The sequence below is a fragment of the Corylus avellana genome, chromosome 6 (genome assembly GCF_965113065.1).
Source record: "Corylus avellana chromosome 6, dhCorAvel1.hap1.2, whole genome shotgun sequence".
NCBI lineage: Eukaryota > Viridiplantae > Streptophyta > Magnoliopsida > Fagales > Betulaceae > Corylus > Corylus avellana.
This window is the reverse complement of record NC_142495.1, coordinates 28,843,957-28,864,872: the sequence shown is the minus strand read 5'-3', so window position 1 is coordinate 28,864,872 and position 20,916 is coordinate 28,843,957. Positions and strand designations below refer to the sequence as shown.

The 20,916-nt window shown below is 37.2% G+C and overlaps 4 protein-coding genes and 1 pseudogene across 4 annotated transcripts; 4 read left to right on the top strand and 1 right to left on the bottom strand.

Moving 5' to 3' along the window:
• The first annotated feature begins 1,809 nt into the window (after window positions 1–1,809).
• LOC132187571 (uncharacterized) lies at window positions 1,810–4,705 on the top strand. Its single transcript, XM_059601921.2, has 3 exons — window positions 1,810–2,296; window positions 2,398–2,766; window positions 3,845–4,705. The coding sequence occupies exons 1-3, from the start codon at window positions 2,006–2,008 to the stop codon at window positions 4,466–4,468; spliced, it is 1,284 nt and encodes a 427-aa protein (XP_059457904.2). The 5' UTR covers window positions 1,810–2,005; the 3' UTR covers window positions 4,469–4,705.
• A 774-nt stretch (window positions 4,706–5,479) lies between these two features.
• On the top strand, window positions 5,480–6,245 carry LOC132187620 (17.4 kDa class I heat shock protein). Its single transcript, XM_059601988.2, has one exon. It carries the CDS (start codon window positions 5,583–5,585, stop codon window positions 6,066–6,068), a length of 486 nt encoding a protein of 161 aa, XP_059457971.2. The 5' UTR covers window positions 5,480–5,582; the 3' UTR covers window positions 6,069–6,245.
• Window positions 6,246–8,293: 2,048 nt separating this feature from the next.
• On the bottom strand, window positions 8,294–9,111 carry LOC132187059 (18.1 kDa class I heat shock protein-like). Its single transcript, XM_059601212.2, has one exon. It carries the CDS (start codon window positions 9,008–9,010, stop codon window positions 8,543–8,545), a length of 468 nt encoding a protein of 155 aa, XP_059457195.1. The 5' UTR covers window positions 9,011–9,111; the 3' UTR covers window positions 8,294–8,542.
• Window positions 9,112–10,860: 1,749 nt separating this feature from the next.
• Window positions 10,861–13,174, top strand: LOC132188114 (7-deoxyloganetic acid glucosyltransferase pseudogene; annotated as a pseudogene).
• A 3,267-nt stretch (window positions 13,175–16,441) lies between these two features.
• On the top strand, window positions 16,442–20,692 carry LOC132188219 (7-deoxyloganetic acid glucosyl transferase-like). Its single transcript, XM_059602628.2, has 2 exons — window positions 16,442–16,988; window positions 19,650–20,692. The coding sequence occupies exons 1-2, from the start codon at window positions 16,442–16,444 to the stop codon at window positions 20,591–20,593; spliced, it is 1,491 nt and encodes a 496-aa protein (XP_059458611.2). The 3' UTR covers window positions 20,594–20,692.
• The last annotated feature ends 224 nt before the right edge of the window (window positions 20,693–20,916 follow it).

Here is a 20,916-nt window from a genome sequence, read left to right as displayed (position 1 = left end):
TAACGAATTGAGGTTGCTGTTCACATGATAGTTGTTAACATCCGTAACTTAGCAATTTATATTTCACTTAACAACTTCTAACAAATTGACATGATAGCCTACTTAATGCTTAACTGCTTACCATGTTGGGATAATTCACGTAATACTCATTTCTCAAAAAAAAAAAAAAAAAAGGATTGCCAATTTTTAAGGATTTGCAATAAAAGTTATAAAAGAAAAAAAATGTTATACACGACACTTTTATCTTTTTTTGCTAATGTAACATTATCAGTTGTATTATTGAGAATGCAACATCACCTTGGTAGAATAAAAGTAAGATAATTAAAAATGTTATTTATAGCCTTACTCAAAAATTATAATACCGATAGAAATGACTTCAGCCTCCTTCTTTTTTTTTTGTTTTTTTTTTTAAAAAAAAAATTAAAAAGGTTGGAGGGGGAGGCTAATTGTAGCTATCATACTTGGACGTAACTATAGTAGCACTAACCCACGAGGCGCTGCTCAGGATAGACTTAGACGGTGAGAACCGCAAACACTTCCTTAAGACTAACCGAGATAAGTTAAGGAATTTCTATTGCGGGAGTCGAACCCAACTCTAATGTATCTCCAAACTCATGTAGATTTTCTTCAAACCATTGAACTACCACCTTTGGTGGTAAATGACTTCGGCCTTCGAATTAATATATATTAAGAAAAATAAATCTAAAAAAATCTAATGGGCAGAAGTTTATAGCATGAGAACGTGCTGGACATGATTGGAAACGATGATTAAAGGCGGTAGGTTCTCTTCTCTGTTGTGGCTCCATTAGATACGTGGCAGAACCCGAAGACGTCGTTCAATTATATTAGGGGAATGAATTAAGAAGCACCAGCTAATGCGGCACGGCAATTGCAAAGCAATCAGATCGAGTGTCGTCCTTCTAACCACCATGCCTTGCAACCTCAATTAAAATGTCGGTTACCATGCTCCGGCAATCGGACATGTATCGCCGACATTTTCAATGTTAAATCAAAGGTTGTATTCTTCTTATCCATTAAATGCGTGAGAGTTTGCGTTAGATTTTGCTGCTGTCAAAGTAGCAAAGTGCCACCCACAACCGTAGGAGACACATTTACCAAAAAGAATATATGGAGGGGAACATATATGTCCCTCCGTAACTGAGCCCTCTTTTGCTTTTATCCTTTCCCCTTTTTCTATAATAAATAAAAAATAAAGATGCTTCATTTGCCATAACAAAAAATTAATATTGAAAAATAAAATGATTAAATGAGTATTCAAGTTATTTTGTCACCGTACGTAATCTGTAAGGTGAGCCATTTAAATCCATCGTTTAAAAGTCTACCCAACAAGCGTTAATCTTGGAATTTGTTAGGAGCTTGAAAATTCAACAACAAATGGAAGATAAAGCCAAATCTTGATAAAGATAGAATTAGTTTTTCAAACATGTACTCAAATCAACAAGAAGAGTACTAATCACATGTGAGTTTAGCATTTCTTTTATAAAAGAAACCAGAGACACCCACATGATTTAAGGGCAGAAAATACAAGATAATGGGAGTGATTAATTAAGTGTCTGTAAAAGAATTAAATCAATCATAGTCATTATCATTGAAAAATTGTTATTACAATTAAATAAATAACGAAAGTTAATGGTATGGTGGGGGGTTGAGAGAAACCTTACTTTAAATTACGAAAAATAATTTTAATATGTGTTAAATCTTTTAATGAAATCTAATGAGCCAATTTTATATATAATTTTCTAAAGAGAGAGAGAGAGAGAATGAGAGAGCGTGCAAACACGACATAGACAAAGCGTACCACGTTTACATAGGGGGCCATGGTCGGTTGGTGATTTGCACCAGCTGAAGACCCATCCTCTCTCCGATCCCTTTGAATCTAAGACTCTCTCTCTCTCTCTCTCTCTATAGCATTCACCAGTAGTATAGCTAGCTGCTCCCAAGCAAAACCCACATCACATTTTCTTTGAAACTCTGCGATCGATCGATGAGGAAGCTCTGCCCCAACTATGATCGTGAAGATGGGCTGGATACGGTTCTGGAGGTCCCAATCCCAGAAGAAATGTTCTCCAACAAGAGCACCAACAGGTCATGGCAAAACATGAAGTCGTGGATGAAGCCAAACACTGAAAAATCGCACCATTCCATGACAACCGTCTTCGGAAGCCGGAACGCCGAGATCCAGCTCTTGCTTGGAGTCGTCGGAGCCCCATTAATCCCTCTTCCTATCCGCTGCGATCACCAGCCCATCAACCGCAACATCAAAGACCATCCTATTGTAAGCACAAGATTATACATTATGTTAAAGTAAAGTTATTTTACAGATTTTAATACAAAATTTAATGGGGTGGGCTTGGGCTTAATTATGATATTATGCAGGAGGCTTCGATGGCGAAATATATAGTGCAACAGTACATAGCCGCAGTAGGGGGAGAGAAGGCGATAAGTTCGATAGAGAGCATGTACGCGATAGGGAAGGTGAGAATGGCGGCATCGGAGTTCTGCGCAGGAGAAGGGAGCTTGAACAACAGTAAGGTGGTGAAGGTGAAGAGCGTGAGACATGGGGGTGGAGAGATGGGAGCTTTTGTACTGTGGCAGAAACGGCCGGAGCTTTGGTGCTTGGAGCTCGTCGTCTCCGGGTGCAAGATTAGCGCCGGGAGTGACGGCAAGGTGGCTTGGAGGCAGACCCCTTGGCACCACTCTCACGCCTCCCGTGGCCCACCTAGGCCTCTTCGCCGTTTCTTACAGGTAACCCCACCCACCTCTTTCTTTCTTTCTTTCTTTTTTTATTTATTTTATTTTATAATTTTAACAGATTAAAATTAAGGCGTATATCCATTTAATTAAATTAAATTAAAATTAATTGGGAAAACATTTTAACGAATTCGCGTGGTCGTGTGCTTTCATTGGCTATCTGGGCTAATAGGCTTAGCTGGATGGTACAGTCAAACTTTCAAAGCTGACAAAGTTGAAATGGCCTGCCAATAACCAATTCCACGTTCAGGCGTTGTAATTGGGGAGGATTAATCTCTTTTTTTTTGGGTCGGAGTTCCATGTTCCTCGTTCGCGCCAACCAATCAACTTTTCCACGTTGTATGGCCCACTTCAAAGTGGGGCCTAGCCCACCAAAGATTATAATGTTGTTCACTCGATCTCCACCTACATGTGCTATCTTTCTCCAATTGTATTCTTCGCCCAAGTTCTCAATTTTTTTTTTTTTTAAGTTGAATCCCTTAGAGTCAACAAAACAATCTTAATCAATGTTTAACTTATTAGGAAAAAATAATAAGCAAAAAGTCCAACAGCATAGTTTTTTCTTTAATAGCCTAAAAAGGAGAAATGAGAAACAAAGAAGTCCACGGTGGTTGGTCTATCATTCCGTTAAAAGTCTTCTTAAAGGGTCAGATGGTGGCCTATATGGATTAGTATTCTTTGAGCTGGCAAATTTTAGTTTGATCACTTACCTGTATTCAAATTTTCTTATATAATTTTATACTTAGATTGTGCTAAGTGAGTTTAATAACTCTCTTTTTCAAGCTGTCAGAATTTTTGTTAAATCATCCTCCAAGTAAATTTGAGGATACTTTTTAAGGTTTGGTTTGAGTGCTGGCCCATTTAGGCAACAACAGGCTGTATCAATAGCACGGGCCTATTGGACCCTACAATTTGGCCCAGATTTATTTCAAGTTTCTAAGATCTACCACTCTCACCTACATGCTTTGATGCTGTCATACCCACCATTCTTTTCTTGAATTTTTTTTTTTTTTTTGTGATAGAATTGTTATTCTCTCGTACAAATTACTCATATATGCGTGACACTCAACAGGGTCTTGATCCAATGTTCACAGCAAATTTATTCTCCAATTCTGTCTGCATTGGCGAGAAGGCAATCAACGATGAAGACTGTTTCATTCTAAAACTTGATGCTAAATCCTCAACACTAAAAGCAAGAAGCAGCAGCAACGTGGAAATATTGAGGCACACGGTTTGGGGCTACTTCAGCCAAAGAACAGGCCTCTTGGTCCAACTAGAAGACTCTCACCTCCTCAGAATCAAAGCCACTGGAAATGACAGCATCTATTGGGAGACCACCATGGAGTCATTCATCCAAGACTACCGAACCATCGACGGCGTCAACATCGCACACGCCGGCAAGACCTCGGTTTCTCTGTTCCGGTTCGGTGAGAGCCCGGAAAGTCATTCTAGGACCCGCATGGAAGAGGCTTGGAGCATTGAAGAAGTCGATTTTAACATAAAGGGTTTGTCCATAGATTGCTTCTTGCCTCCTGCTGACCTAAAGAAAGAGGAGGAAGGATGTGGTGTGACGACTAATACAAGGTTGCCATTAAAGATTCGATCAGCTTCTTCTAAGATTAGTTCCTCTAAGGTAGTTGCTCTCAATGTTGAAGACTCGGACAACATTTACAGTGATCTGCACGAAGAGTCATGAATATGTTTCCATTTTGTAAATACACCATCACATGATACATGGCGCAATTTAGTTGTTATGTATAGGTTTATTGTTGAGGATTTAACATGAGAGACCATCAAGGTATTGGTGTACCATGAGATCACATACCCATCATGACATGCATGGTGGTATATATGTGCAACTGCATCTATGGTTTTTGATCATTCCAAAAAATCAAGATTATGATGTTTTCATGATCTCATGTCGATAATGTAAGAGCTATTATATAATATAAGAAATACCTTCATTATGAAGAAATGTGTTCAATTTCATTCTTGCTAATTATTCTTTTATTTATGGGGAGAGGAAAGCAGAAAAGATATATGTGAATTAGAATCCCTAGTTGGCTTACAAATATTGGTTTGGTTTCAATTGCTTGATCAAAATTATTTGTTGTATTTGGTAAAAATCCATCAAAGAGTAAGGAAAGCATATACAACTTATTGAACATAATTCCAAAGAAATGAGGATTTCCTACAATTAAATGTTTGAATTTCAATAACATTCAAACGATTCACAAAAATAGTTGCAGCTATGTAACATGTGGGTCACCCATTCAAAACAAGTAAGGCCATGATTTTAATATATGAATATAGTACCAGCATATTATGATTTATAGCAATTTGCACTAACAATTTGCATTGTAATTGTGAGAGAATTTATTTAAAAACGAATCATCTTTATTTTATTTGAAATAGAGATGATTGAATCCTTATCCGGTCTACCTATTTGAATAGGTGATTAGACACCTCAAAAACTTATTTGGACAAATTAATTAGTTCCATATTAATTTATCTTAAGTGTTACCAAAATTCATAACAATTTTGACGGCAAATTACTAGAAACTGCTGTCGATATACACTAGAAAAACCCAATGTAGCTTCTCGAAATTTCAGGAAACTAATGGGAATTTCTGGTATTAATCACAACCGTCGGATGGGCACCTCAGCTTCTCGAAAGTTCCAGAACGAATCCCGTAGAATTATCTGGAACCATCACTCCAAGTATAAGAAAGTTCCCCTTCGCAACCCGAACCGTCGAATCAAATTGCAAAGAAACCGCTTTCCCAATCCAAGATAATTCTCAATTAACAATGTCGCTGGTTCCATCGATCTTCGGCCGCCGATCCAACGTGTTCGACCCGTTCTCACTGGAGGTTTGGGATCCATTCGAGGGCGGCTTCCCCTTTTCTTTCCCTCAGCGCTCCGATTTCCCCTCCCTCTCCGCCAACGAGACGTCGTCGTTCGCGCACGCGAAGGTGGACTGGAAGGAGACCCCGACGGCGCACGTGTTCAAGGCGGACGTGCCGGGGCTGAAGAAGGAGGAGGTGAAGGTGGAGGTGGAGGACGGTCGGGTGCTCCAGATCAGCGGCGAGCGGAGCAGCGAGCGCGAAGATCAGACGGACACCTGGCACCGCGTCGAGCGCAGCAGTGGGCGGTTCTCGAGGAGGTTCAGGTTGCCGGAGAACGCCAAGGTGGAGGAGGTCAAGGCCGCCATGGAGGACGGGGTGCTCACCGTGACCGTTCCCAAGGTGGAGACCAAGAGTCATGATGTCAGGTCCATTAACATTTCTGGCTAGTCTATACTGTGTGCCGAGTGCGGTTGTCAGGGCTTGGGTTAATGGTAAATAACGGTTGGTTTGGTGGGTTTTATGTAATCGTCGACTGTGTTGTGAAAATCGAAGTCTGGTTTGTGATGTAAAATTTCTTCTATCATATTAATACATATGCTTGTGTTGTGTTCGAATTTTAGTATACTTTATTATGTGAAGAATGAATTCCTTTCCAAGATTAATTGATTAAAATGAAGGAGCTAAATTATTAACAATGGCGGAATGATGGGTCAAATAAGAGGAGAGAGTCAATCCACTGTAATTCTCTGCCTAGTTTAAGGGTGATTTAGCGAAGGCACTCCTGCAAAACGTATTTCAAATACTTCAATACTTGCATATAATTGACGGGATAGACAAATCTCAGCATTGCGATGTGTACTTCTGATGCAATGTGAATGTACTACGCACTTGAAGAAGATCTGCAATTCTGCTTTTCTATGCCACTTGATGCCTCCCACCACTCTCCGCTCTTAAGCCATCTGTTCACCATTATCGGCCTCTGCTACACCCATCGCTATCCCCGCTCGCCTTCTGCTCGTAGATGTTTGTAATTGGATTGTATGTTTTGTAAGCAAATTTTGTGGCCGATGGAATCAAGGGCTTGTTGACAGCATGAAGATGAAGTTATCTTTGTTAGGAGAGTAGCTTTTGGAATCAGCTTACCTTTGTTGTATGCTTGTATTCCTATTGCAATTCAATTCCAAATTACCTCCATTTTCCTATTTTCATTATTATTCCGAATTAGAGCTTTACAATTCAGAGGCATCGATCTGCCCCGCGAGGTACACACCAATCACCAATTTAAAAACTATCATTATTAAATTTGGCTTTAAGAGAACTCTAAAAAAGACTCTTAACAGGACTTATAGGCTCTGTTTGCTAATGCCCAAAAAAAAAAAAAAAAAAGGGGCCTTATATTATTTTACATTAAAAATTATAGTTCCATACCACTTCCTTACAGTTACTCCCCTAACTCAGGTTCCCAAGAGATAGCTCAATCCGCTGGAGACCACGTCTTATGAAGTGGAGGTCACTAGTTCAAATTTCTGAACATGTAAAAAAAAAAAAAAAAAAAAAAAATACCCCCCTAACTCAGGGCAAACATAGCCGTAGAGTTACTCCCCTAGCTCACCCAACTTCGCTCCTCTTCAGCGGCTTTGCGGCCGAATCCACCAGACACCCAGTGGTTCTCAAGTTTGCGCAGAGTTGGTTCAATGACTGGCACTGCCGCACTGCGCTCGGTATTATTCTAAGCAAATCGCCCTCTCAAATTGTAGGGAGCAGATCCCGCTCTAAATTACCCCTACAAACAGCTCAAGTCGTCCTTTTCTTGATCGGTGGGCCAAGGCCCAAACATCCCAAAGACGCCCATTCTCTAAAAAATATTTCTGAAGACTTTTTTTTTTTTTTTGCAATTTATTGGTGGAGTCCTGTTTTTTTTTTTTTATATAAGCTATTGGTGGAGTCCTGTTATAGGCTATCAAGAGTATGCAAAAGTATGATGTGACTTTATTAAAAAAAAAAAAATTGTAAAAAAATCTCTCATCCTAATTCTGTAGATTTTGTTTTCCCTTTTTTTAAAAAAAAAAATTTAATGAGTTAATATTTAGTTTCCAATGTCTCAAAATTTATTTTTATTAAAAAAAAAAATTGTAGAAAAATCTCTCATCCTAATTCTGTAGATTTTGTTTTCGTTTTTTTTTTTTAAAAAAAAATTTAATGAGTTAATATTTAGTTTCTAATGCCTCAAAATTTATTTTTAAATTTAAAACTAAAACTTAAATGTGGAAGATTAACCATTTAGGGATGGTATCACTTAAAATGAATTTTATTATCATAAATTTAGCACTAATATCTCAAATTTAATGTTAATACTTCAAATTTGATCTCAAATTTAGTATAAATACTTCAAATTTGAATCTTTCTTTAATATCTCTCTTGAAAAAAAAAAAAATTAATTCTTTCTTTAATATCTCTCTTGAAAAAAAAAATAAAGAGGTGTCTGACACTTGCTGCCGAAAATCTCAATTCTTATTGGTGATACTGATTCCTGTGCCCCACTTTTCTTTTCTTTTTTTGTCTTCTTTTTTTTTTTTTTTTCTTTAATGTAATTTTTCCCCTTCCTTGTTTCCTTGGACTTGCTGTTAAAATAAAAATAAAAACTAATTTTTTTTTGGTTTTGAGATGGGGTGTAAAAAGAAATTAGTACTCGCATATATTTATATATTAAAAAAAAAAAAAAACCATTACAATACGGAGAGGAAATGAAACTTGGTGATACATAGAGTGCACCTTACACACATACACAGACAGTCGATGCTTGCTTCACATACAAAACACGCCCACATATAGTCTTCCTTTATTTAAGATAGAAAAAGCTCAAAACAGAACCAGATCGAGGCACCAAGAGAACATACACCATCATGCATGCCTTGTATAGTCTAGCCCGAGATCTCAATAGACTTGACCTCAGGCTTCTTCTCCTCCCCCTTAGGCACCACCACTGTGAGCACGCCATTCTCCATGGTAGCCTTCACCTGGTCAATCTTGGTATTCTCCGGCAACCTGAACCTCCTCACGAACTTTCCTGTGACCCTCTCAACCCTGTGCCACTTGTCGTTCTTCTCCTCCTGCTCTTTGTGCCTCTCCCCGCTTATCTTCAGCACCCCACCGTCGTCGACCTCCACCTTCACCTCTTCCTTCCTCAGCCCTGGAAGATCGGCCTTGATAATGTGCGCTTCCGGGGTTTCTTTCCAGTCGATGCGAACGTTGGCAAGAGCAGAGGCTTCCCGCGACGCGGAGGAAGCGTTGCTCACGAAAGGGATGCCCTCAAAGGGATCCCAGACGTCTAGAGAGAAGGGGTCGAAGACGTTGCTTCGCCGGCCGCCACCGAAAAGGCTGAGCGCCATCTTTTTAATTAACTCACTCTTAACGGATTCTGTTGATATTGTTTAGAGAATATTTGAGCTTAAACGCAGTTGGTGATGGTGATGGGCAAGGCAGAAGGAAGTATATATACAGCTCTTGAAATCAGATTCTGGTACATTCCCGGTGGAAGTGGAAATTTGGAAAAGAGTTCTGTAAGCTTCTAACACCTTCTCCAAATCTACGTGTCTGTCCCACGTGTCAGTCACTCAATATGTCAAACATAGCCTACTACCACGTGCACGACCAATTGCCCAATTGTCTTCAAGGGCTCGGCCCAAGCAGGACATTGATGGGCTGTGTAGACCATAAACATTAATTATATTTGTTACGGACCAACGGTAACACCTTGCAAATTAACACCGCAGTTCACAATAATGAAATGAACCAACTAATTTGTTAAATTAATAAGTCGTGTTTTTTACTTAATATTTTATTAATTAGAGATAATTTTACTTAAAACTCTTGAACTACCGGTCTATCACGCATTTTAAGAAGACTCCATAAATTTAAAAAATTCTCAATTTCACCATCTGAACTTTTAATTTGATGCAATTGATCCCTCCGTCAATTTTTGTGGTTAAACCCTAACAAAAGTCATTAAAAAGATCAAATAACCCTTTAATTTTGTTTATTTTTTTTATTTGAAATTTTATAAAAGTATCAAGTGTATAACGGTCAATCATTTCATCAATTTCAACATCAAATTAAGAGGTTTTAAAATTTGGGAGGGTCTTTTTAAATCGCATAGTGATTTAGTGGTCATTTGTGAAGTTTTTCCTATTAATTATTAACTGCCATATCATTTTATAATGAAACTCCTAACAACATTCATTAGATTTTTTGTTATAAGTTTATTATATATATATATATATATATGAAGTAATTACCTTTTGCCCACATAAACTATGTACAGCGCCTTGACACTTTTCTCCCATGAATTACTAACTATGACACTTGACCCCATCAACCTACCGTCTTATGACAAAAAAACCCTATTCCGTTAGTCAAATGGGTTAAAATTGACGGTCAACGGTCATGTGCAAGTCATATGCCATTTTAAATTTTTTTCTTCCACTTTTGCCCTCACTTCAAACAAATAAAGTTAATATGTTAATTTAGAGGGTATAAGCGTCATTTTCTTGATCTGAAGTGAGGGCAAAAGTGAAAAAATAAAATAAAATTAAATGGCATATAGCTTGCACATGACCGTTGACTATCAATTTTAACCTTTTTAACTAACGGAATGAGGCTTTTTGTCATAAGATGGTAGTTTGATGGGATCAGGTATCATAATTAATAGTTCATGGGGAGAAAGTGTCAAGGTACTGTAGTTCATGAGAACAAAAGGTAATTACCCCTATATATATATATAGTTTATGTGTTACTTGCCTTCAACACTAAAATGTAGACAGTCACTTAGCTATTAAGTGACACTCAATTTCATAAAATGCAGATGATTACGTGACTTTGTAAAGAGTTACAGTAAGAACTGATGGTACGCAAACAATTTTTAATTCCAATTAAATGGGTTTTATCCAATTGGTGAGCAACATCAAATTTCGATCATTTCGATTCTTTTAATGTTGGAAATGGTACGTAGTATTGATTTAAAGTTTTCAAGTCATGCAAAATACATGGATCTACGAATCCGCAAGTTTTCCTGCTTGCTGCATGCTGCTCATGAACATCGTATGTAGATCGCATTTCCTTCAAATTCAAGTAGAATTAGTTTTTCTTTCTTGATCAGGTTTAAATAGCTCACTTTGATAAGATAATTAATGGAGCCTGGAATTGAAACTTGAAAGCATACATAACTGGGAGTTTAATTTCCATGGATCACAACCCTGCTGAACCACATGTACATGTACTCGTCTTCCCCTTCCCAGCCCAGAGCCACGTAAGCAGCATGCTCAAATTCGCAGAGCTTCTCTGTTTAGCAAACCTCAAGGTCACCTTCCTCAACTCCCATTATATTCACGATCGCCTCTTCCGTTGCACTGACGTTGAAGCTCGTTTTGCAAACTATCCCGGATTAATCCGCTTCAAAACTATACCCGATGGGTTACCAGAAGACCACCCACGCTGCGGTCATGACCGAGTTAGAGAGATGTTTGAATCGACAAGAGCTGTGACAAAGCCACTCTTCAGAGAGATGATGGTCTCTGGCGAACTGAGCTTGGGAAGTAGTACTTGGTCGCCGGTGACCTGCATTGTGGCTGACGGAGTAATGAGTTTTGCTATTGATGTGGCCAAGGATATCGGAATTATGAGCGTCGCTTTTCGTACCATTAGTGCTTCTTGCTACCGGGCTTATTTTAGTATTCCTCGACTCATTGAAGCAGGCGAGCTGCCCTTCCAAGGTATATATGTTGGTAGAGTTCCACTCCCAATATATATATATATATATATATATATATATATATATAGAATTTGGGAAAACTTCATTTAGAACTTTTAAATTACCAAGCATTTTGAGAAGAATTTTCTGAATTTTAAAAATTCTTAATTTCATTTATGAGCTTTCAATTTTATGCAATGTACTCCATCAATCAATTTTTTGCGTTAAACATGATTAAATTACATTTATAGTCATGATTTTTTTTTAATAAAATTTCAAATTTACCCTTGTGAAAATTTAGGGTATTTTGGTATTTTTTGTTAAAGTTAACGTTGCAAATTGACGGAATGGGGTATATTGCATCAAATTGAAAGCTCATAAGTGAAATTGAGAGTTTTTAAAATTTGAAAGAGTCTTCTCAAAATAGATAGTAGTTTAAGGGTGGCATAGGCCATAGCCCCCTCAATTCCTATGAACAAAAAGTTTTTAAAGTAAAAAATAAAATAAAATTATAAGGTACTGGCCCTTAGGAGCAAATTTTTATGGCCCCTGGCTCCCTACCCATAATAATTTTTAACTCGGTTCCGGCTATCGGCCCTTCAATCTTGTTAATTGGGAGATTAATAACTAATATCTTTGAAGAGTCTTTTTGTGAGCTCATAATATAACATGCGAATGCGAAGACATTATACAACCCAAAAGTTTAAACCTATATTAAGTGCTTATAGTTATTATTTCCAACGTAAAATTCTAATGTTTTTTCGCGCTCACACGTATACCCGACAAATCTTTCTGCTAAGAAAAGCATGAACAATTAATTGTAGGAAACGTGGACATGGATATGCCAATAGAGCACGTGCCCGGTATGGAGGGCTTTCTACGGCGCCGAGACCTCCCAGGATTCTGCCGGAGCAGCAACCTGGCCGACCCGATTCTCCAATTTGTTATTAGTGAGAGCCAGCATAACGCCAGAGCCGACGCGCTCATAGTCAACACGTTTGAAGACTTGGAAGCTCCTGCACTCGCCCACATACGCACCCACATCATCCCAAACACCTACGCTATCGGACCGCTCCACTCGCATTTACAAACAAGACTCGGAGGCAAAACGGCTGTCTCTTTATATACTCTTTGGGAAGCGGACAAAAACTGCCTGACGTGGCTGGACACGCAGCCCTCCAAATCAGTCGTTTACGTAAGCTTTGGAAGCGCTGTTGTGATGACGAGGGACCAGCTCTTGGAGTTTTGGTATGGTTTGGTTAATAGCAAGAAACGGTTCTTGTGGGTCATGCGGCCAGACTTGGTGACCGGAAAAGACGAAACGCCGATTCCGGCGGAGCTGCTGGAGAGGACGAGTGGGGTAGGGTGCTTGGTGGACTGGGCCCCGCAAGAGGAGGTACTGGGCCACCGAGCTATTGGCGGGTTTTTGACCCACAGTGGGTGGAACTCAACCTTAGAGAGCATAGTGGCTGGAGTGCCTATGATTTGCTGGCCTTACTTTGCGGATCAAATGGTGAACAGTAGGTTTGTGAGCGAGGCGTGGAAGCTTGGGGTGGACATGAAAGATTTGTGTAATAGAGGGATTGTGGAGAAGATGGTGAATGACCTGATGGTAGAGAGGAGGGAAGAGTTTGTAAGATCAGCGAATGAGATGGCTAGGTTGGCAAGAGAGAGTGTGAGCCGAGGTGGGTCCTCGTTTTGTAAATTGGACCGTCTGATCAAGGATATCAGGATCAATAGCCAGCGAGCCTCTAAGACAAGCATCATATTTGATGTTAATTACCCTTTCAATCTTAATCGATCATAAATAAAAGCAGGTCTTTGTTGTAATTAATCATTTGGAAGTTTCTAATATGTGCTTTTATGCTCAATATATAGCAACTCCAAGGCCAAAAAAAAAAAAAAAAAAAAAAAACAATTACTAATTTTTATTAAAAAAATAACACAAAATATTTTAGAAAGTTCAAGATTTAATTACAAAAACAAAGGATTTGTCATCCACTTACCATAAGTACATCACTCCCTCATACCACAAGTGTCTTTAATTACCAGGACATGATGTGCTTGATCAGACGGTTCAAAGTACATCACTCCCTCATGATGCGCTTCCCATTGACATGAAGAGTTAAGCAGGTTTTTTGCATCCTCCACTAAATGACCATAGCTTCCTTTGTATAAAGCCACATTCCAAAGAGCATTTACGATCTCGAGGGAATCGCCTTCAACCATAACCTTACGAAGCCCTAGCCTTGAGATAAATTCAGCCATCTTCCATGCCGCAAAAGCTTCTGCATACGTTGGATCCAGTGTTGCATATAAAACACAGCTAAGGGCCCCTATCACCTTGCCTTCATGATCACAGACAACAGTACTCATTCCTACATATGATGACCCAGCATCATAATTTATCTTGAGCATGCCTATAGCGCGCTGGCGGCTTCCATATGATGACCTCCAGGCCTCTGGGCTTGAACAACTGGTCTCTGCTACTCTAGTCTGCCAAATTTTAATATACCATATTAGGGTCAAAAATTTACATCAAAGTGGGAGAAAGAAATTTCCACTAAAATAATTTATAAAATCTATCATGTATTTTTTTGAATATGCGAGAAATATATGCTTAATTATATAATAGTTCTATTAAAAAAATTATTTATTTCTCATATGCTAATTAAAAAATCAAATATTTTTCACGCACTAAAAAATACAGGGCAAATCTATAGACCCAATTGAAGAAAATTCCTCCGATCCTATTTTAAGAAAATTCCTGTCCACATATATTGTTGTTATAAAACAACAAAAACATATCAAATAAATTAAATAAAATAAACAAGGCAAGATGGAGAGAAATTCTTAGCCACAGGATGCACCTACCGGCTACCACATAAGAGTTTATGCGGTGGTGCAATTGGTTCAACTGACAGTAATGGGTAGATTCTTCTTCTCTTCCACCCTTCCCATTAAAGATCGAACATCATCATTATCCATAGATATAAATTCTCCCACGTGTACTGACAACTAACATTGTCTTATACAAGCTGGAGTAGCATAAAAAAAATGAGGGTCTTGGGCCTAAGTCCAGTTGAAAGTGGACCCTTGGGAATGGTCCCGTTTAGTTTTAACTAGAATGGGTCCCAAACCTTATCTTAAAAAAAACGGAGCCTTATCTCGAAACTATCAAGTCTTTTTATAACATTATTATTTATCTTATTTATTTGGAAAAAGTTCACGTACCATCTTTAAACTATGATTCAATTGACAATATCTTCTATAAATTTTTAATCGTGGTAATGTCTCCTCAAATAACAAAAAATTGTCAATATTCCCCCAATAACGAAACGACCCTTAATAAATTAAAAACAAAACATATTAAAACTTCTAAAAAAAACCTAAAACTTAAAACAAAAAAAAAAAAACAAAAACAAAAACAAAAACAAAAAACAAAGAGTGGCAAATTTAAAATTAAAAAAAAAAATCCTTTGTATAAGAATAAAATTAAGAAATTTCGATTTTTTTGTTGTAAAAATTGATTTTTTTTTTGTTTTTTGTTTTATAACTTTTTAAAATAAAAATTTCCATTTAAAAAAAAAATAACAATTTTAGTTTAATAAATTTAAATTTTTCGTTTTCTAAATTTTTTTTAATTTTTTTTTTAAAAAAAATCGTTTTAAACAAAATAATTGTTTAAAAAAGAAATTGTTTTTTTTCTTAAAATATCGTTCTTTTTAAATTAAAATTTTTCGTTTTCTAATTTTTTTTAAATGTTTTTTTTTTTTTAAAAAAAAAAATCGTTTTAAACAAAATAATTGTTTAAAAAAGAATTTTTTTTTTTTTTTTTTAAATATCGTTCTTTTTAAATTAAAATTTTGGTTTTTTTTTAAAAAAATTTCTTTAAAATTTATAAGGATATTTTTGTTTTATTGCAAAGATATAGGGGCATTTTTATATGTCTTTTTCCTAGCCTTGGAGAGACATTGACAATGTTTTAGTAGTTTGTGAGATATATTGTCACAATTGAAAGTTTGGTAAGGACATTATCAATTAGATGGTAGTTTGAAGAGTGTATGTGGACTTTACCTATTTATTTATGTTTATCTTGAATAAGTAGGTGGTCTATAATTAATATTGATGTACTCTAGCAGGTTACTTGAGATTACTCTTGTGTTGAGATATCATTTTTATTGGTTAATATTAAATTATTTATTAAATAATTAAATTTATATCTTTTTATCCATTTAAGTTTTTAGAATAAGTGGTAATTTAACCAATAATTAGCTTTAACTTTAGAATACATTACCTTGCGAAATGGACCACTTCCAGTCATATCTTAGGAAGCATCCCCATTAATTACTTATCCTTTTTTATTCTCGATATGTAAATAAACAACAAAAGCCACAAAAATTTCCTAAAAATAATTGAGAATGAATCAAATAAATAATACGGCCTATCAAGCAAATCGATACGGCCAATAAAGGTTGTTAAATATGGCAATGTACAGTAAATAGAACAAAACCCTAAATGGTTGCCAATACTATCATCAATAGTCCGTAAAGAAAGAAAACACTCTGTCAAAAAAGGAAAAAGGAGGCCAACACAAAAAACTAACCAAAAAATAAAACACAAAGAACAAAAAAATACAGAGACAGCAAATAAAAAAACGGAACAGCAACACCGACGGTAATTATAAACAAGGCGGCATGTCCCAGTGCATGGAAGCCACTCCCCAGCGCATGAGGACCACGATTATTATTCTGTTTTGTGAGATAAAGTCTTCCCATCAAGTAGATTAATAAACTACGACAAGGGATGTAACAACCCCAGTACTTGTATCCTAATGCTTGTATGGTAGGTGATAACAAAGGTTAGATTCAAGACTTGACTTGATTGAAACTTAAATGACCACGTTTTGCCTATTTTCGAAAACGACGTTTTGGACGGAATATGATCTCTATATTTCAAATGAAATTGAAATTGAAAGTAGACAATGACACACTTGAATGCATCCGAATTTTGCCTATTTTCGGTGTGACAGCACCTACTTTTAAAAGGAGGATTCATGATTACAAACTCACACATGAAGCCTCAGATCGCTCATATGGAACAAGGCCTAAATGCGCCGCCGCCGCCGCCCCATGTTCTCATTTTTCCCTTCCCGGCTCAGGGACATGTCAACTCCATGCTCAAGCTAGCCGAGCTTCTTGCCCTTGCCGGCATCCACGTCACCTTCCTCAACACAGATCACAACCACGATCGCCTCGTGCGTTACACCAACGTCCTAGCCCGTTTCGCATGCTTTCCTGGATTTCAATTCAAGACCATCCCCGACGGCCTTCCGGCCGAAAACCCACGAGCCGGCGACCACTTCATGGAGATGTTTGGTACCTTAAAATCGGTAACTAAGCCTATATTTAGAAAGATACTGTCTTCGGGTCAATCAAATTCAAATACTAGTAGACGGCCAGTGAGTTGCATCATAGCTGATGGGATCTTGAGCTTTCCTATTGACGTCGGCGACGAACTTGGCATTCCCGTCATTCATTTCCGTACCATCAGTGCTTGCTCCTTCTGGGCTTACTTTCGCATTCCAGATATAATTGACGCCGGCGAGCTTCCTATCAGAGGTATATCCGCTCTTACATTTGAGAAAATGCTACGCATGTTAAATTTTTTTCTCAAAAGTTAATTTTTAAATGATATTTCACAATCTCATGAAATTTATTTTTTTGAAAAATGTGTCACCAACTCATGAAATAGTGACACATCATTTAAGAACTAACTTTTAAAAAGAAAATTTGAAATGTGTAACAGTACTTTCTCCTTACATTTTAACATTTTTTATTTTTTTTATCACAAAATTCAAACTTTTTTTTTTTTTTTTGAGGGAAAATCAATCTGATGTCATTAATAGTGGTAAAGAGCATAAAAGCTCAATCACAGAACATACAGTTCTACAAGATCATAGCCGAAGCTAAAAGATCACACATCAAAAAATCGAAAACATAACAAATCTTACAATAAAAAACCAATTTATGACGTCAAACATCCGCTATCCTAGCCCGATCTTCAAATTATAGAACCGATCTGCTAACGCAGAGTCTTTCTAGGAGCACAGGAAGCAATTTCTCAGGTATGAGCAAAATACTCACACCTAAACCATTTCCTTTTCAACCCGAAAGCCAGAAGCATTATTCACGTCCTTAGCCCAACGACTAGGACCATAAAATAAGAACAACAACAACAACAAACAAACAAACAACAACAAAAAACAAAAACAAAAACCCCCACAAGCAGCAGTAGAGAAACACGACATCGTAGACATCAATTCGGAAGACACGCCTTGGCTGAAGAAAACGATCAAATCTAAGTTTGAAAAGACTAGATCTGAATTTAGATCTAGATCTATAAACTAGATCTAAAACAACTCGCCAGAAACGGAAACCAGTAGAGCCTACAGAGAAGACGCCGAACACTGCTACTATGAAAGGGAAGGAAAGAAGATTTAAATCTAAATCTAGATCTCCCATCCTCTTAAAGTTATTTTTAGTGTTGTTTAGATAAAAAGAGTGAAAAGGCAGTTTTGCACAAAAATGTCTTGACATAATGACAAATGACAAATGCTAGTGAAAATAATTCACAAAATTCAACCTATCAAAGTATTAGAGTAAAGTGGGGTGAGGGTAAATCACGTAGCATAGTAAATAGTAATCACGTACGTAGTTGAATATGTGCTGCTAGCTAGTAGAGAAATACATTAAAGTTGAATATTTATTTAATATATAAAAATTAAAATTAGTATCTAGCTATTCACTATAAACAAAAATATTTCACTTATGTCAATGTTTTAAGATTTGTTTAGGAAAATTTTCAAAAACTGAGATATTATTAGAGTTTGGCAAATGATGCTTCCCGATTCGCCAATATTGATTTAATTTTTTCTTTTCTTACTGTTTGTTGGTTCTCTGGATTTTCTTTGTCTCAATTTTTTTTTTTTTTTTTACATATTCATACAAAGGGAGAGGGTGAGATTTGATCTAGTAACCTACACTTTATGAGACGTGATTTTTGGCCGATTGAATTATTATTATTTTATATTATGAAATCATTTGTCTTATAGATCATAGAAATGTTATAGTGTAATAAAAAGACTATTTTTGGATCATAAAAGTCTTAAGTGACAAGAAGTCATAGGCCACATCCTTGGTTGCTGTGGCTCTACCCACTGATGGGCCTATGACCTCTTGCACTTAAGACTTTTATGGGCAAAAAATAGTCTTTTTATTGCACTACAACATAACTTTATTGATTATTATTATTATTATTATTATTATTATTTTGCTAGTATTTGCCTTATCGACTTAAGATTCGGCCAATAGGCCAATTTGGGATATGTGTTGTATTATGCGGTCAATTTGGGTTCTTCGGTGTTTGACTCAGATTAGAGACTTGCCAATCGGCCAACAGGCCAAGTTTTTTAATGATAGGGCCAACCCTTTTAATGGGTTGGGCCTGGTTGTTTAATATGTAGGGGCCGAATAATTAAAGTTTGGCCCAAGCACAATATACTTTTAATGTGAGATTTCCAAAAGATCAGGAGATCGAGAGCATGGCACATATATTATATATACCAACCTCATTAATTCTCTGGCCGAAACGTAATAATGTGAGCTCCTACAGGACAGGGTATTACAATTTTTATTATAAGGTTATTTATATAAATTATTGTGATAGTTTATAATTTGTAAAATTATTAAGTAAAATATTTTTTAATTAATTAGTGCTGAGTTGTCAACTATATACTTCTAATCATTTTAATAATTATAATCGTGCAGTCTCATATTTATATTGTTCGTAAAAACATTATAGTAAAAGCTATAATATCCAAAATTGTCCTTCAAATAATTAGAACTTAACCAAATCCTGATCAGAATTATAAGTTTTGGTAGAAATAGTTCTCATCTGAAGCTTTGTTTTTTTTTTTTTGATCTCCCTACATGTACACCCCCTCATTTTGGATACGGCGAAGATACATAATATACATAATATACGAAATTTGATGAGCTAGGCTCAAATCAAATCAGAAAGCTATCATCTTTGACGAAAACCTCCTGATTTTCTTATCATTTTGAATATATATATATATATATATATATATATATATATTAGCTAACTCAGACAAATATTCAGAGCTTTTTACGGTCGAACAATCGTTTATATATAAGTTTCTCAGCAACCAAACGTGGAGTGAAATCTGTTACTAACTGGGTCTTTGTTAATCTCTCCAGGAAATGGAGACATGGATCGCCTTATAACCAGCGTGCCAGATATGGAAACTTTTCTCCGGTGCCGAGACCTCCCGAGTTATTGCCGAGTCAGCGACCTGGCAGACCCGAATCTCCAACTCGCTGCTGATGAGACCAGACAATCCCCCAGAGCCCGTGCTCTTATACTCAACACGTTTGAAGAACTCGAAGGACCTGTACTCTCCCATATACGCACTCACTGTCCCAAAATATATACCCTTGGACCCCTCCATTTACTCTTGAAACTCAAACTTGGATACAAAACGACCACGTTGCACTCTCAGTCCTCGAACAGCCTCTTCGAAGTGGACAGAAGCTGCATGACGTGGCTTGACGCTCAACCATTGAACTCTGTAATCTACGTCAGCTTTGGAAGCATTACAAAAATGACAAAGAAGGAGCTGATGGAGTTTTGGTATGGTTTGGTTAATAGCAAAAAGCGGTTCTTGTGGGTAATACGGCCGGACATGGTGGACGGAAAAGATGGGGACGGTCAGACTCCGGCGGAGCTGGTGGAGGGGACGAAGGAGAGGGGGTACATGGTGGGTTGGGCCCCACAAGAGGAGGTCCTGGCCCACCCGGCCGTTGGTGGGTTTTTCACCCACAGTGGGTGGAACTCAACCTTGGAAAGTATAGTGGCTGGGGTGCCCATGATTTGCTGGCCTTACTTTGCGGATCAGCAAGTGAATAGCAGGTTTGTGAGTGAGGTTTGGAAGCTTGGGATGGACATGAAGGATGTCTGCGACAGAGTTACTGTGGAAAAGATGGTGAATAATCTGACGGTGGAGAAGAGGGAGGAGTTTCTAAAATCAACGGTTAAGATGTCTAGGTTGGCCAGAGAAAGTGTGAGTGAGAGTGGATCCTCGTATTGCAATTTCGAGCGTTTGATTGAGGATATAAGGTTGATGCGCCAGGGTGCTAAATAATATCTTCAACCAATAAAAACAGCAAAGGCTTGACATAGTTTGGGCGTTGGTTAGTTCTCCAATAAGCTAGTTTAGCATATCGAATAATGTTATAAGTTTTTTTTTTATTATTTTTGTGCCTCTTTAAGAATAAAGAATGTTTGTGATTGATCATTCTTGGAAGGACACAAAAATAATATAAGAGAAACTTGTAAAATTACTCATGGTATCCTAATCCACAAATAAATAAATAACACTGCTTCTAAGTTTTCAGGATCATTTTGCATTTTTAGTTTTAGGTGTAATTTCATTAAGTAATTTTTAAAAACTCATCGGGAGGGCTT